General features: G+C 45.3%; 1 protein-coding gene across 2 annotated transcripts in view; it reads right to left on the bottom strand.

Annotated features, from left to right (window-relative positions):
* RASGRF2 (Ras protein specific guanine nucleotide releasing factor 2) overlaps positions 1 to 18,415 on the bottom strand; it is a 2,022,215-nt gene that overhangs the window by 1,087,594 nt on the left and 916,206 nt on the right. For both annotated transcript variants that reach the window (XM_085632406.1, XM_085632407.1), the window contains exon 9: positions 11,694 to 11,812. In XM_085632406.1, coding sequence (XP_085488532.1) covers positions 11,694 to 11,812 — 119 coding nt within the window. The remainder of the gene's footprint in view (positions 1 to 11,693; positions 11,813 to 18,415) is intronic.

Genomic DNA, 18,415 nt, shown 5'->3' with positions numbered 1-18,415 from the left:
GAGTCCACCCCAGGGCTAAAAATAGCTTGTATGGGGGAGGGGGCAGTGCAGCTCCCTCTCCCCAAGCATCCAGAGGCCCATCGGAGCCCACCCTGGGGGGGCCGCAATTACTTTTTATGGGAAAGGGGGCCAGGCAGCCCCCGTCCCCAAGTCTACAGAGGCGCCAAGGAGCCCAAACCTGTGGCTGAAACTTTTCAAAATGGGGAGAGGGCACACGGGACCCCCCTCCTGAGCCTCAAAGGGAACCAGGGAGCCCACCTGCAATGCCAATTATTTCTAGGGAGGGAGCCCCCATTGGAGCCATTAATGGCCTCAGGGACTACACCTCCTGCGGGCAGCTCGCGAGCTATGTCCCAGGGACCGCAGCTCCGGGACATAGCGGTTTCCCTGCCCGCACCGGTGTGGGCAGGGAAACCTGCTTTTAACTGTCCTGCGCAGCAGGACCAAACACAAAGTCCGGTCAAAGTGGGCATGAGAGTAAAAAATGCTCCCACCCGCTGAGAGCAGTCTTTTGATGCGTTTCCCTGCCTGTAGTGATTCAGGCAGGGAAACAGATCAAAAGGCCAGCCTGGCAGGAGCAGCATTAGAAAATGCTCCCTGCAAGCGGGGGCGATGCTGGGAACCCCAGGTCCAGCGACCCCCAAGGAGAGTATGGTCGGTGCCACCTTTAACTGTACAGGGCCCCAGAGATGGGGTACCTGGGGCAGAAATTGGCCCTGGAAGGGTGTCCACCAGCCCCCCTCCCCCCTGAAAATGATGCCAGACCCTGGGGAATGGGGTCTCTGGGGCCGAAATCAGCCCGGGAAGGGGGACTGCATGGCCCCTCTGAAAAAGACACCGGGACCGGGGGGTTTGGGCCCCTGGGCTGTAGTCGCCCTGGGAAAGGGCCCCCATCCCCTGAAAATGATGTGGGGCCACAGGGTATGAGGTACTGGGGCTGAAATTGGCCTGGGGAGCGGGGCATGACTGCCCCCTTCCCCTGAAAATGATGCCTGAAATCGGCCACACTTGCCTCCCCTCACCTTTATTTAACCCCTTGCATGCGTCGGACAGCCCCCGGCCGTCCAACGTCAAGGCTGTCCGACGTCCGATCTGAACCTGCATGTAATTTTCCCGCACCGCGGGGAAATTCCAGCTGAGCCCAAAGGGTTAAAAGAGTGGCCCTGAGGAATGGGGCCCCCAGGACACAAAATGGCTTGGGGAAGGAGGGTCACCTGGGGTGGCTGCCTTTAGGGGGGTCAGCCGCAGGGCCTGACCATGTGGCCAACCCCCCACTCCACATGGCCGGACACCAATTATGTCATTTGAGATGTCATCAGTGATGTCATAAATAGTGTCATAGAACATGTCACAAGTAATGTCATACATGAGGTCATAAGCAGTGCATGGCGGGGGTGCACGTTATAGTTAGCTCTGCTAACTATAACTGGTGAATCCCTGTGTTTTATTTAGTTCAAAACATTAATGTTGCCACTGACAAATTCTCTTAACGCTAACATTACTTTAACCTTTGTTTTTTATGTAGATTTCTGAGTTTTTTTTTTTTTAAACAGGTCTTCTTATCACACCTAACTATAACATTACCTACACCTCTGTTTTTTTCAGTGACTGTATATACATCCATGCTGAACAACAATGTTCAAGATGACAAGTTATAGGCGATTTACACCTAATATGGCTGTATGTGGCTGCAGGTGCAATACCAGCAGGTGGCTCAATATAGATAACAATATGTTGTGCACTCCCAACGAATCCACTTTAGGAGCAAGAGGACATCACACACTAGGGGTAACCTGCAGAATTTAAATGTCATAGGAACGACCATGTGCAGAGGCCAATTTTCCAAGATGCAATTTGGGTTCATCAGTATTTTGAAAGCATTCCTTCCCTTACAATCTTGTATCAATTGTAATGAACTTTATGAATTTCATTAATATTGGGTATTTGGTTTAGTTCCTAAGGATGGACGTCTTAATAACGAGATGTAGAAATTGTGGTTGAATTACATCATGGTCGAATGTTTCCCCCATGAACTGCTTATGCACCAGAATGTTTTACGTAGTTATATTTTTGACAAATTGGAATATTACTGGTTGTGTTTACTTTTTGCCATCTATTTATATTTATGCACTGTAAATTATATGTACTTGTTAAGGCGCTATAAGATGACCACCAAGGAATTCTTGAAATGTAAGGACATAGGCATATTTAGTCTGTCTTTAATTTTCATTAGCAAATGTTGCGGACCAATTAGCTGAATTTATTTGATGGCATTACGACCCCGACATCTTCGACACTGACAAATGCCAAGTGTCAAAACGTGTTTTTGTTGAATAAACATTTGTAAGACATTTCTCTGTGAGTGGGCAGTTTGCTTCAGAAAAAGAAATGGACCATGTTTCCATAGGAAAAGCATTTTGTGTCAACAGGGTTTTGAGAAATTAAAGGAAAACCAAATATGTATATCTAGGGACATGGATCTTCTGAGGATCCGACAGTCCCTGTGCTGATGTCTGAATGGCTGCAAACACTTCAATCAGGAAGTGTTGGCAGCAGTCTTGGGACTCAGCTTCAGCCCAGGTCCCCCCACCTACGGCTCTATTGAGCCCAGGGGACCATCACCACCCCAGGGCTTTATTATTGAAATGGAGGGGGCCACGCAGACCGCCCTCCACGGATGGGAGCCACATGGACCACCATCTCCCCGGGGCTGTATTATTAAAATGGAGAGGGCTGTGCCGGCCCCCTCCTGAGTCTGTTTGAAGCCCCGGGGACGCCTACCTTCCTATGGCTAAATAATACTAATTGTGGAGGGCCCGTGGACCCCCGTTGGCCACAGGGACCACCACCTCCCCAGGGCAAACACTTATTAAAGAATGGGAGGGGGGCCACCTTCCGCACAACCACCTCCCCGGGGTACGCCCATGCTATTTAATGGAGGGGGCCGCACGCTCCTCTCCTGGAGTCATTAATGGCCCTGGGGGGCCACCACGCCCAGGGCCGGCTCCGGCTATCTCCCGAGCAGCCAACCCTTGGGAGATAGCTGTTTGCTTGGCAGGAGCTTTGGCAGCACCCACCAAGCGAAAGCAAACACTATTTCTGCTCCCAGCAAGCGGGAGCTGTCAAACTGTTTCCACCTTGCTGGGAGCAGAGTCTTCATCTATTTCCCTTCCCACTGGCAGATGAAAGAATATCTCCTGCATGCAGGGAATTGCATTTCTAGCAGCTCCATACATGCAGGAGCAATGCCTGCTCCCACAGAAGGCAAGGAGCTGGCTGGGACAGAAGGCCTTGAGGCTCCCACCGCAGTCCCCAATGATACACACTGAGTACCCAGGTAGATCTGGCCAAGACCAAGGGGATGGGTCCCCAGGACCAAAATTGGCCCAGGGAGGAGAGCGGTGCGGCCCCCTCACCCACTGAATTGTGACCAGTCCCTGAGGCATTGGGTCCCCGAGGCCAAAATCGGCCTGGGAGGGAGGCTGCGCACCACCCGCCTATAGCAGAAGAGGGAAAAACAGAGAACAGAAAATGAGCAGAAAAGGCAAAATAGAGCAGACAAGGGCAAAACAGAGGGCAGAAAACCAACCAGAAAAGGCAAAGCATAGGGCAGTAAAACAATAAGAAAAGGCAATACAGAGCTGAAGAGGGCAAAAAAGAGGGCAGCCACACACTCACCCATACAGCTACACACACACATAGTCACCTATATAGCAACTCAGACACCCACTCACTCACCCATACAGACTCTCAACACACCTACTCACTCATCCATATGAGCACTTATACAGTACCTCACACACCCATACAACCAATTACAAACCCATTCACACATCCATACAAGCACTCCCATATCTGCTCACTCACCCATACAGCCATTCACACAGACACTCACCCTCCAATACAGCCACTCACACACCCTCTCACTAACCCATACAGCCACTCCCACAGCCACTTACTCACCCACACAGCTACCCACACACCTACTTATACACCCATACAGCCACTCACACACCCACTTACACACAGATACCTACATTCACACAGCCACTCTCATAATATATGTTAGAAGTAGTATCCTTCTTTAGTGGTACACCTAGTATACTAATTTAACTGTTGTAGTAGTCTAGTATATATGTTTAACAATCATAAACTCCTAGAAAATACTTATACACAGAAAACCACTCACACACCCATTCACAGACAAATAGATCCACTGAGACACCCACTAAGAAAGCAACAGAGCCACTTACACACCAACTGACAGATCATACAGCCACTCACACACATATGTTAGAAATAGTATCATCCATTAGTACTAAAGAAAGTATACTAATTTAACTAATGTAGTAGCTTAATATATATCTTTAAACTGAACAAACTTTTACAAAACACTCACACTCACTGGACGATGTTATCAGGGATGTCATTTGAGATGTCATCAGTGATGTCACTGACCATGTCATGAGTGATGTAATATGTGAGGTCATAAGCAGTGCATAGCAGGGGCATAAGTTATAGTTAGCTCAGGTAACTATGACTGCTGAATTTCAATGGTTTTGCACGAGTGAAATTGGAGCTTCGTACAATGTCCAGTAACCTTTGGTTTTTTCATAAGAACGTTATGCTGAAACCCTCCCAATTATTCAGAAACATTAAACTCCATCTCACATGTTTTGAAACATTTAACCCCCTCTCACATGATTTGTAATTAACTGAATTTGGAATTTGGAATTGACAAAAAACTGAAGTTCATTGTCAGTTACCACTGTTACAAAATAGGGAAACTAGAAAGTCATACTTTCGAAAAACAAAATGCCTACTCTGCCTCTTCTGGCCAAATAAAAACTGCTCCCTTTCATAGTAAATGGTAATGAGACTTATGATTTTAGAAAATTGATGAATGAACTTCCTATAAAAATTAGAAAAGAAGAAACAACTTTAAATAGTGTTTATTAAGGTTGGTATTGATCTATGTCATGACCCTTGAGGTATGTTGTCAAGATGAAATGAATGGGCTCCAATGCAAATTCAACACACTCCACCAAATAAGAGCTATGGGAACTCCAGGTTCCTGTTAGCGAAACAGGGAAAGGGAGGAGAAGAGAAACACACCAGAGGTTGTTGACTCATTTCGCAGCATTTCAGGTTGGTATACAACTATACCAATCTTTCTCAAAGGCTAAAGGGTCTGCACACTCCAGTGGTACAGCTAGTCTAAATATAATTGGCCACTGGGTTACAAATCAATCGTGTAGTTATAGCTCCTGTGTGGAAGTAACACTTTTGCCTTTTTCTAGTCAAATACAGCATTAAAGTCTTCAACCCCTAATGTATGGATTAGAGTACTGATATATGCATGATGGTCCAAAGAGCTGTGTCTAATGTGTACTGTTATTTTAGGGTACATTCATAAATAAAGCTGTATCCAGATGCATCACAGTGTAACACAGACAAGTCTAGTTTGGAGTAGTTATAATTAGCTAAGATTTATTCTTGGTCTGGGACTATACTGTATCTGATGAAATCATATTCTGATACACTGCACCGTGTTTGATACATGACCACTATAGCCCTAGACTTATGCCTGTGTTGCACAGTTTGTTCTTCACATGCTCCCAACACAAGAACTCTGTGCCATCACTTCACTTTTTGCAGGACCTTCCATTTTTTATATTTGTTCATACATTTGTTTTCAAAATAGATGAATTAATTTGATTCAAGAAGGAGGTGGATTATGTTTATGATGATAGTATTGATCATTACTCCATGTGGTGATATGTTACTCACTCTCCTAGATGCTTGATTTTGTTTAAAAGTGCTTCTCCGAAAGTACACCCTTTCAGGTATGTTTTGCCACAGCTTTATCACAGCAGCAGAATAGCTTGGGAAGAGTCCAGGAAGGAGGAACAGTTTTATCACCTCTGAAAATGCCTCACCAAAACTTTGTAAGCTTTTGCCTGCCCATTCACAAGAGATATTATTCCACACTTATCTCAACAAGACACCAGGAAGATGAACCATCCCTACTGGAGTTGGGATCTAGAAGTGCAAGTTGAGGGAAAGGAATGGGGAATTCCTTGTTTGTGATATTGCTCTTCCCTACATTCTAATTTAACGAAAACATTTTTTTTTCTTCTGGACAGCATGATCTAAACAGTGGTTGCACCCTCTATCGCTCCCACTGCTTCTTCCATTGACCTCATCATGAGCTGTTACGAGTTAACTGGGAAATCTGGGGACCATCAAGCCTGTAGATGCCCACAACAAAATCCAAAGTAAAGGCAAAATAGAGACAACATGCACCATTTCATTTGGGTGCTATAATCATTACTCTACTAGAAAAGGACTGCAAGACCACAGGGGTGTACAGTCTCATGAAACACAAAACTTTTATCATTCTACAACATCTGGAGCAGTGAACTGATGTGCATGCAGTAGGAAACATACTGGTCCCAGTCTGATGGGGCACTGGTGCATGTGGCTGGTGTCTCCCACTACGCTTGCACAAACATTGATATACCTGTATGGCTTAAACCAGTAGTGGAAGGTATGGTAGGCTCTGGAGGTTTCCAGAGTCATTAAAAGAATCTTCAATTATACTCTCCTCACGTGGTTCCACTCACTCCAAGATAAAGTACGGCTGTGTGGGGACCAGCCAACATAACACGGCAAGGGAGCTCTGGTCACCGGTTCCACAATATACTGTCCAAGCCACTTCTCACCCTCCTACCCTTAGACCATGAACAGGCTGAAAATTAATTCAATATCCCCCAGAACTGTGTGATCATAATGTGCCACAAACTGAGATGGGGGAAATACAAAGGGTACAAAAGTGTGCATGCCTTCACTGACTTCAGGCACGGCTAATAGTACAAGATTTGCTCAACTCCCCTAAGCAGGAGTGTATTTGTTATAATGAATTATGTGTGAGTGGGTGGGATGGTGCGCGATGCAATCAGCATATTAAATCTATGTTCTATGAAGGGTAATTTGACATATATCTCAAGATGCAATAGTTGTTCAAGTGGCATAAGTAATTTATCCTCACTCACCAACCTAGTTGGTGACATGCTTCATCATCGGGTTCCCACCAGAGAGGCCGAATGCCTCTCTGGTGTGCTGCAACGCCTGAACTACAGCGGAGCTGGTTTTGAATGAAAAGGGAGTGAAATTTAAAAGGTGAATGGTTTTAACCAATAACCAATTTAATCCTGGTAAACCAAAGACCGAATAAAAACAAGTGAGTTGGACAGGAGCCGCCCAATTAGGTAAGACAGGGCTCGTCCGAATTAAGGGGAGGTCAACATGTTTCAGCTTAACATGCCCAGTCGGCTAAGCATTCATCAGGACCATGAAGAACACCACGGCGGTATGCACACGCTAAGGTGCACCCTAACCAGTGGTGTGTTTAGGCGGTAAAACTCACTGTTCTACCGCAAAGCCATCCTACAATTCAGGGGCTAGTAACGCCTGTAAAAGAAAAAACAGACATAACACACATATAGACATATAGAGACAGACACTTTTTGTCACTTGAATTGTCATACTTTACGTGATTCAGGTGAACACAAATGGTAGTCCCGTGCTGTGAAGCGGGAGTGGGTGTCAAATAACGATTTTGTGGTTATGAAACGCCCACAGTAGAGTGTAGTGCTCTTTGAGAGGCAGAGGACCTATAAATATATCATTATGTTTCGTTAAGGTCCTACGCACTGGTAGTGCCTGTGAAGAGATCAATAAATATATTGAGAGATCGACGAGCGATGTGCAGTCGACAAAGGCTATTTGGCCGTTATGTATGCTGAAAAAATAGCAGACTCGTGCAAGTGAAATGCATGCTGAAACGAGCGCACGTAGTGTTTGCCAGGCGCCGTTGCTCCAGTGCATGACTAGCAATAAAAGGATGATAAAAACAACAACAGCATGGAAAAAAGGGGCGGAACTCTTACTCAGTAAAATGGTACTGTTTGCGTCATGGTTCCGAGAGGGGGGTAGTGAGCTATAGTATCTGTGGGAATAGATAAAGAGGAGAACCTTATTTGTTTAGATAGTCTTAAGCAAACCACACTGGGACCAAAGGGATGCGGTAGCGACGAATTTACACTTACTTCCATGCTCGCACACTCCCGTGAAATACCTGGTTCAGTCCTGCTCGGCCCGGATATTGGTGAGTGTAAAGCGAACCCGGAAGAAGTACTAACGCGATCCCGTCACGTGATACAAGCAACGCGCGTCACGTGATCTCAACAGCGCACGTCAACGTGTGACGTCATCCGATGGGGCGTGTTGTATCGGACGTGCTCCCATATCTAAGTAAATAGGGAAAGGACCTCAGTGAAAATAAAAGGAGACAGGCCCGTTTTTTATTAAAAAGGGAGGAAACTGGGTGACAGTGGTAACATACGGTTTAGGCTTCTATAAAAATGCGTAAACATTGAGTGCATTTTCACAGCGAAACCTCTGTCCCTGTGTAAGATGGCATATATTGACTCTTAACTTCTGACTGTACGTGAATGGCACGCAGTGTCTAAAAAACCCCTTAGTTGATCATTAATCTTATGTCAACATGGTAGATCACCGATTTAAGAGATAATCTGGGTGAAAGGCAAAAAAAGACACACACACCCCCCATGATCAGGTGGATGAGTGGCAAAGGGATGTGATCGTAGATTATGCTGCACGGAGGCCATCAGGGTGTTATCCTGGAATGGTGAAAACCGGTCAAAACTTCAGTTTTTGAGAATGGAGTTCCACGGGATATTATCATTCAGACCTGAGAGGTGAGTCGAAAGGCGATAGACCCATCTTTGTTCTTTCTCAAAGAGTAACTGCTGAGTGTTCGGTCCAGGTTTCAGTTTCTCAATAATTGACCAAGTCATGTCATTTGTTGTGTGATTGGCCAATAGAAAATGTTCAGTCAATTTGGTACTTAGTTTGCGACAGCGAATAGAGAACGCACACCAACTGCAATTCCACAGACGTGGTCTACCTGATTACCTGCCCCTGCGGACTGAGATATGTCGGAATGACAGGCAGGAAAATAAAGCAGCGCATCTGCGAACATCGCAGCACTATTCGCTGTCGCAAACTAAGTACCAAATTGACTGAACATTTTCTATTGGCCAATCACACAACAAATGACATGACTTGGTCAATTATTGAGAAACTGAAACCTGGACCGAACACTCAGCAGTTACTCTTTGAGAAAGAACAAAGATGGGTCTATCGCCTTTCGACTCACCTCTCAGGTCTGAATGATAATATCCCGTGGAACTCCATTCTCAAAAACTGAAGTTTTGACCGGTTTTCACCATTCCAGGATAACACCCTGATGGCCTCCGTGCAGCATAATCTACGATCACATCCCTTTGCCACTCATCCACCTGATCATGGGGGGTGTGTGTGTCTTTTTTTGCCTTTCATCCAGATTATCTCTTAAATCGGTGATCTACCATGTTGACATAAGATTAATGATCAACTAAGGGGTTTTTTAGACACTGCGTGCCATTCACGTACAGTCAGAAGTTAAGAGTCAATATATGCCATCTTACACAGGGACAGAGGTTTCGCTGTGAAAATGCACTCAATGTTTACGCATTTTTATAGAAGCCTAAACCGTATGTTACCACTGTCACCCAGTTTCCTCCCTTTTTAATAAAAAACGGGCCTGTCTCCTTTTATTTTCACTGAGGTCCTTTCCCTATTTACTTAGATATGGGAGCACGTCCGATACAACACGCCCCATCGGATGACGTCACACGTTGACGTGCGCTGTTGAGATCACGTGACGCGCGTTGCTTGTATCACGTGACGGGATCGCGTTAGTACTTCTTCCGGGTTCGCTTTACACTCACCAATATCCGGGCCGAGCAGGACTGAACCAGGTATTTCACGGGAGTGTGCGAGCATGGAAGTAAGTGTAAATTCGTCGCTACCGCATCCCTTTGGTCCCAGTGTGGTTTGCTTAAGACTATCTAAACAAATAAGGTTCTCCTCTTTATCTATTCCCACAGATACTATAGCTCACTACCCCCCTCTCGGACCCATGACGCAAACAGTACCATTTTACTGAGTAAGAGTTCCGCCCCTTTTTTCCATGCTGTTGTTGTTTTTATCATCCTTTTATTGCTAGTCATGCACTGGAGCAACGGCACCTGGCAAACACTACGTGCGCTCGTTTCAGCATGCATTTCACTTACACGAGTCTGCTATTTTTTCGGCATACATAACGGCCAAATAGCCTTTGTCGACTGCACATCGCTTGTCGATCTCTTAATATATTTATTGATCTCTTCACAGGCACTACCAGTGCGTAGGACCTTAACGAAACATAATGATATATTTATAGGTCCTCTGCCTCTCAAAGAGCACTACACTCTACTGTGGGCGTTTCATAACCACAAAATCGTTATTTGACACCCACTCCCGCTTCACAGCACGGGACTACCATTTGTGTTCACCTGAATCACGTAAAGTATGACAATTCAAGTGACAAAAAGTGTCTGTCTCTATATGTCTATATGTGTGTTATGTCTGTTTTTTCTTTTACAGGCGTTACTAGCCCCTGAATTGTAGGATGGCTTTGCGGTAGAACAGTGAGTTTTACCGCCTAAACACACCACTGGTTAGGGTGCACCTTAGCGTGTGCATACCACCGTGGTGTTCTTCATGGTCCTGATGAATGCTTAGCCGACTGGGCATGTTAAGCTGAAACATGTTGACCTCCCCTTAATTCGGACGAGCCCTGTCTTACCTAATTGGGCGGCTCCTGTCCAACTCACTTGTTTTTATTCGGTCTTTGGTTTACCAGGATTAAATTGGTTATTGGTTAAAACCATTCACCTTTTAAATTTCACTCCCTTTTCATTCAAAACCAGCTCCGCTGTAGTTCAGGCGTTGCAGCACACCAGAGAGGCATTCGGCCTCTCTGGTGGGAACCCGATGATGAAGCATGTCACCAACTAGGTTGGTGAGTGAGGGTTCTTTTAACACACTATTTTGGTTTTTGCCCACGCTGTTACTCTTAGTTTGCTCCTTCCCCTGTTCACTCTTTTGTTGTTGATTTACTATAAACCAGGGGGATCAAGAGTGATTTTGCCTCACCCTCTCTTTGTTATTGTGATAAGTAATTTATCATCAACGCATTAAAAATTATGCCAACAAGCCTTTCTTCACGTCCACAACCGATCAATGTGCCCCACCTCAGGGCAGGTAGGTTCTGGTAACAGACTGAGCTCAATGGCAAGGTGAATGCCCATGACCAGAAGTGGTGTGTGGTATTATTCAAGGCAATCTTTCACACTACTACTAGTACACTACAATAAATCTACACTAATATTATGTGGAAGTTCTGCAACAGCGAATGCACACATCCACAAGCATTGGCTTGCTTGTCAACCTTTGTAAATCCTGCAGTACTTACATAATGCATCCAATCTACAATCTTGTGCTCTCTCCCCATATTTGAGGGTAATGCCAGATGGTCAGTCCACCCAAGTGGCTGGCTATTATTTGCAAAGTAGGCGCAAGCACTGCAACTGGACGACACCTATACAAATAATTATGCTTTGGCTCCCATGTCCGAATAATTACTTTTTAAACAGAGAGCACATAGAATGCCTGAACTGTCCTCTCTGGTATCTAAATATCTACTACTTAACCAAGTTCACATGAAGTATTTTTGTACTTACCTTGCCGAACGAATGTCTGGCTGGTATCTAGCAGTATGTCACAGCCTTCGACTATCATTCTCTCTATAGCAAGGTTTTTCCGAATGTTTTCGGTGTCACTCACTTCATCGTGCATTACCCTGAGGGGAAAATTAGGATTGAAATACACCAGTTACTGACTTGTTTTTACACACAATTTCACTAGGAAACGATGAATCTTACAGTGGCAATTTGCTGGAAACCTTTGACGCTATAATGAGGATTTAAAAAGCCTAATCAGTAGCATATGAATTATTTTCATAGAGTTTAAGATAAATGGCATGATTTAGTAATGCTCTGATACATGTTTTCTTTGGGGTGAGTTAACCTTGATTTTTCAATACAATATAATTAAGTGTGCAGTAAACAACCATGCAAGAACTGCTTATTGTTCAATGGTAGTTTAAATTGACCCTGGGCTTTGACGGTAAGTCATCATATATGCCGCCATCAATGGGGTTGTGTGTTTAATAAAAATATTAATATCTTGCAAATATATACATCTGACTGTAAGAGACACATAAAGGCTGAAACATAGTCTCTGAAAACATATGCATGCTGATTGTCCCATAGAAAAGAATCTGTATGTGCAATATACCTCTGATCCAAAAATGAGAAACTAACTTGCAACTATAACCACATTTTGTAAGCATGTTAGCCCTTTTGATGTTTTAGGGATTCAAAGAGTGGTGTGGTTCCCAAGTTTCTTCTATCACTTCCGCTGCTGTCCATAGTACAGAATGGCCCTCTAGTGAGAGGCCTGCTGTGAGAAGCTGGCTTGGTATATGCTGCACACTTATGTAAGTGGGCATCCTGCACCAACCCAGACAACCCTTATGGTTATTTTAGTGGCCTTAGACAACCTTAGAAAGCTCTCTAAGTGGTAACTGCGGAGAGCAGCCATCAGGCTTAGTTCAGAAGGAGTGTAAAGCAGCTTTTTTTACCAGAATATATTCCTATAGGTATAGATTAAGTGAAAAAAGAACCACACAGTGCAGTTATAAAAAATGTACTTATTATAAGACACTCACTAACACATACAAATATCTCCTACCTGGAAATATACACAATGCACATAATACTTTGCAGCGAATACAGGTAAGTAGCATGAAATTCACATTGGTCACCAGGGAGAGACTAAACCATATACTAAGATAGTGGTATGTGTACCACGACTCAAGTCAAGACTATACCCAGAAGCCGTAGAAGTGCTGGGGACCCAAGGGACCACCCGAGGTAAGTACCCAGGTACCCCACGGAGGCCGGGTGCAGTGTGTAAATACGACCGCATGCTCAATTCAAGTCAATGGGTAAGTCCCGGTTGCAATTTTAAAGAAGGACCCTTCCCAGTGGACCCTGAAGAAACCCAGTGAGAGACAGAAGGTTTGGAGAGCCACCCCACCCGTGGATACCTACACCAGGGAAGCCGGGTGCATAGGTGTGAAGTGGCATCGGAAACCGCTGTCGAACCCAATGGAGGACTTCAGGAAGATGCCGCTGCTGGAGAAGGTGAAAGTGTCTGGTGGAAGGTGAAGGTGGATTCAGGAGGTGAAGTACCTGCAAGCAGAAGGTACAGAGTCTATGCCACTCAGGGGTGACCAGGAGGGATGGAAGACGAATGCCTACCGATGTTGGGTGTTGCAGGCGAGTTGAAGGTGACCTTGGCGCTGCAGCTGTGCGGACCAGGCAGTGCTCTGGAAGAGCAGGAGCCATTCATTAGCTGTCCCACATCGGATCTCGAGAGTTGAGGGTTCGATGTCCATCAGTAGCACCAACAAGACTTGGCAACCGCAACCAACGTGGAAAGCAAAAAAGGTGCAGTGTCGGGACCAGCAAGGTCCAAGTGACTGGCCACAAGCAAGGGAGTCAGAGCAGGCCCTTAGCAATCATGGGAGCCTGCTGAAATCAAGGACGACCGTCAAGAGGACCCACAGGTCGGAGGCACTGGAGTAGCAAGAGGACCTCGAGCAGCTCACCAAAGATACAGGCCCACGGTGCAAGTGATGCAGTGAGGACAAAGACATTGGTCACAGGAGATGCTTGCGGCTGGGGCTACTTGGAGCCCAAAGATCTTGGAGGAAGGAAACCAACAAGCCTTTGCAACGGCAAGATGATGCGGTGTACAGGGGTTCTGTTCCTGCGGCTCCGGCGAGGGATACTGGCCTCAAACCAGGTAAAAGGACAAGGCAGGCCTTGAGGGATCTGAAGAACCACCACCTGTGTTGCTGAGCCTTTCGGAGTCCATGGGAGATCAGGATTAGCAGACCAGTCAGTTTTGTTGTGGTGCCTACAGATGCAGGGAGGTGACTCCTTCACTTCGAGGGAGATTCCTTCAGGTGTCTTGGATGAGCCTTGGAAGGTTCCTTTGTGGAGCACGGACACAGGCATTGCAGCAGGCAAGCAGGACGATGAGACCAGGAGCAGCGGGAGTGTTCCCAGTTGCAGTCTCGGAGCCCAGAGCAAGGTCCAGCGCAGTCCAGAGTGCCCAGACGATCGAAGATGAAGTGGTGTCTTGAAATGAATCTTGTCCCATGACGAATCTAGGGACCCACCCACAGGTAAGCCCTTAAGTACCCTAAGGAAATGGTTGGCACAATTCAGGGTCCCTCCCAGGGGAGGGGTTGTGCAGTGGGGAGGATACTGCCATGTCCTTTGTCCAGTTTCGCACCAGAGCAGGAGCCAACGGCTTCCTGAGATGGTTTGAACTGGACTGTACAAGGAGGGCACCAAATGTGCCCCTCAAACAGACTTAGTGGCGGTGGCAAACGCTCCCACCCTGCCCCAATGAACTAAACCCTGTCTGGGAGGTGGTCCTGGCTTACTCTGCTTGAGCTTGGTTCAGCAGCAGGAGGGCAGAATCGTGTCTCTGGTAAGCAGTGGCCATGTTGTGATGTCTGGGTCAAGAAGACGGGTACCGGGAGCACTGAGGGCCTACCGGAGGAGCTTTACAGTGCATGGAATCATACCTCCCACACCGTTTACAGTGTGGGAGGTATGATTCCAACATGTTTGATACCAAGCATGAAAGGGTTCGTTACAACCAATTTAGAGTTAGCCATCGCGTAATGACACATGGCCACTCTATATATCGTAATGGCTGATGCACTTACATCGCAGGAGAATGGACTCCAAAGGTTGTAGGGGTGTCCCGCTCATGCAGGGGCACCCCTCACACTGAGAAGCAAGCACCCTGCCTACAGCTTCGAAAGTCCTGCTTTAGGGGTGACTTATAGGTTTTAAGTGCAGTGACCTCAGATATTGGGAAACCGTTATCTGTCGTAAGTGGTGCAAGCACCAGCTTACACATGCTGCAATGGCAGGCCTGTAGTCACAGTTTGAGTGGTCTCCCATGGGTGGCATAATACATGCTTCAGCCCAAGTGGGACCCCTGGTGTACCTATGCCCAGGGTACCTCAGTACCATATACAAGAGACTTGTAAGTGTACACAAGTAGCCAATCTGGGGTGTACCTAGGTACTCAACATAACCAATTTAGGGGAGAAAGCACAAAGACTGGGGTCCTGATTAGCAGGATCCCAGTCAGACTAGTCAGAACAGCATAGCAACAGGCAAAAAGTGGGGTTAACCATAAAAGCAGATCCTACTTTCTTACACCTGCCATACTCAACCTAAACTGTGAATTGTGTGCGCAAACCAATACGCAATTAAGAAAGTGAACACATGTTATATTTAGAAAAGAATTATGTGGAATTTAAAATCAGTAGAAGCATCAGTGTTAAATCATGTAAACATAATGAAGAAATATTTCCTGGAAGGTTACGGCTTGAAACCAAGATTACTTTTCATCAAACGTGGTTGGTATTTTCACAGCTAATTTAGAGATAAAAATACATATTTTAGTGCAGCACCTTTCATAAAGACGGTTCTGAATATTGTTGCTCAATGAACTAAGAAATGCTAATGAGGAAAGGGGGTAATAGTCAACATAGCTCAGCATGGAATAGATGACAGTGAGAACTGGCGAATATGTACTATAAATATATTGCTTCAGTGTACATCAATGCAAACAGAAGGCATGCCAGGGTACAGTTCTGTTGTTTACTTGAACAATACCAGAAACTCAACAATTACGACACACATGACAAATGCCCCAGCAGCAAGTTGTTCTACTTCCACTGTATAGGTAGATGTCTGGATTTCAAGGGCAAACCAGATATCATCTCTACCTTTAATTGAGATATGAATTAAGCACATTGATGAGTGCATAATATCTTGATGTGCTGTGTTACATTACTGACAGTTCCTAAGGCGCCCACAGCTACCGCCCAGCATTCTAGGTGCTAAGGCACTTTTCGCTCTTAGGAAGAGCCACGTTTACAGAAGATGCTGAGAGAGAGGTCTATGATGAACAGTGGGACAATATTACAGAGTATGGCTGTTGAACCAGAGACAGCCAATTAAACAATTATCACCGTCAAAAATATTCAATTTAAAAAATCTTTTACTCTGGAAAACAATACTTCAGTGCCCTATTCTAAGCAAACATGCTCAGAATAGACAACACAACAGTATGCACTACAAAGCTCTTCATGACACTCATGTAATAAAAAAGACTGCCACAGTAGTGGAGGGTACAAAGGGTGTGCATTATGAACCTTAAAACACCTATCTTTAAGGCACTGAAATACATCAGGTAAGCACTTTTGAAAATAATCATAGTGCTATGATGCAAAATGGATGGAATTGGAGCCTTTGCCTCATCTGTGAGAGTGATTGAGATAATTCAAGATATCTGCGCTGCTCATTTGTGCATGTAGCAGCTACCATCCCTGCTGATATCACACTTTTACCCAGACCTGAAAAGTAGCCTATGTTCATGAGTAAATCAGGAGCAAAAATTGGACCGGGCTCCCAAAAACAAGTGGCCACCTTTGCAGATCAAAACCTTACATGAAACATTGCTTGGTTAGTATCAGGGAGCTAATTTAGGTAGACATTTGTGATAAAGTAAACTTCAAATTTTCTAGGAGAGTTAAGATTATCCAATGTTGGAAACATCATTATATCTCTGCAGCACAGTCACACGTCTTCCAACTAATATGTCCCTGAATTAGCTGCTCACGCTTTCATCCTCTAAGCCCTTACTCACCCTCTGATCTCGGAATTCTCCCTCTGCAATCAGGTCCTAAAATTCCTGGTCATTTTTATGGATCCATGCTTGGCCCTGACCAACATGACCCCAGAAGCTCATGTGGATGCTCTTGTCTGTAGGATTCTGTACACACTTAAGAATCCACGGGTGCTGCTCATCTTACGATCTTCAGACTCTTGCTCACCATCAGTTGGTCTATTAACTACCCATTTAATAAAAGGACCCTGAAGTTCATTTCCACTCTCTGGTCTTCTGAGATTCCTGCTCAGATCCTTAAGGTTCCAGCTCACTCTCAGGTTCTTTTGGATTTCGGCTCATCATCTGGTCAACTGATTTCCCTGTTCACAGACAGACCCTGTAGCTCTTGTTCACTCTTATCTGGAAGCTCTGGGACATGCTCATTTTTCTGAGACCAAGTTTACCATGAGATTCCGCAAACCTTATATATGCGTATAGTTTCCTTGATGTTTTGCTCACCCTAAGGTCATGAGATGTACTGTCACCACCAGACGGCTGAAGCTCCTGCTCACCTTCAGTCCTCAGAGTGGGCATTGGGGGTGAACATATACTTCAGGGGCATTGCTCAGTTCAGGTCCCTGAGTTGCAAGCAAACCCTCAGAGTCCTGAGGTTTATGCTCACTCCAAGATCTTCAATGCTCCTGCTTGTCCCAATGGTTGCTGCTCACCAAGGGGTGCTAAGGCTCCTGCTAAGTGTCATTTACTTGTGGCTCTTGGCCATGCTCAAGTACAGAGAGGTTCCTTCTCATGGACATTAATCATTGGCGCTCTGGTCCACCTGAGGCCCCCGGGGTACATGGCACCCTCAAGTTGCTGAATCTTCTTCTCAATGTCACATACCAGAAGATCCCGTTTCCATTCAGATCACTGACTTTCCCATTCACCTTGCGGCCTACTGATATAATAAGTCAGAAATCTCACTGCTAAACTAAAGGCTTCAGTGGCTGTACATATTCAAGTCTTTCATGGACCCTTTTTGATTGTCACACAGACATCTTTCTGAGTGTGATGTCTTAGGGGGTGTAACACAGCTTATAAGTTGGTGACTTTTATTCTGTGGGAAGATACACAATCTGAATCTGCTTGACATGCTGGAGGTAATCACTTTAAGTGCAGCCTTTCTTTTAATTTATATATATATATTACCTGTGCCCTTGCTCTCTCTTTCACTCCCCCACTCGTATGAACAGTCCTTCACTCCTCCTGCTAGTCTTTATCCCTCACTTCCCTTTCTTTACTCTCTCATATCAACTGCACTCTCACGTTCTCACCCACCATATCTATGAGATTTTCTGTTTCTGTATGTCTGTCCATATATTATACCAACCTTTCATTCCGTCTCAATCCCTCTGTCTTTCTGTCATTCTACAAACCCCTCTATTTTAATCCCTTCCTATATCATTCTCCCTCCCATTATCGTGCCTCTCTTGTTTTCCATCTTTCTTCCTGTTTCCCTCTCACTCTGTCTGTAGTTGCCCTGATTTTCCCCATTTGCATCGGCCCTGCACTATTTCCCTCCCTCTCTGTTAGTCTATTAACTCCCCCTCTTTCCCACTCCTGTCTCCTACATACA

Source organism: Triturus cristatus, chromosome 2_1 (assembly GCF_964204655.1).
Source record: "Triturus cristatus chromosome 2_1, aTriCri1.1, whole genome shotgun sequence".
NCBI classification, from domain to species: Eukaryota; Metazoa; Chordata; class Amphibia; order Caudata; family Salamandridae; genus Triturus; species Triturus cristatus.
This window is presented reverse-complemented; position numbering and strand designations above follow the sequence as displayed.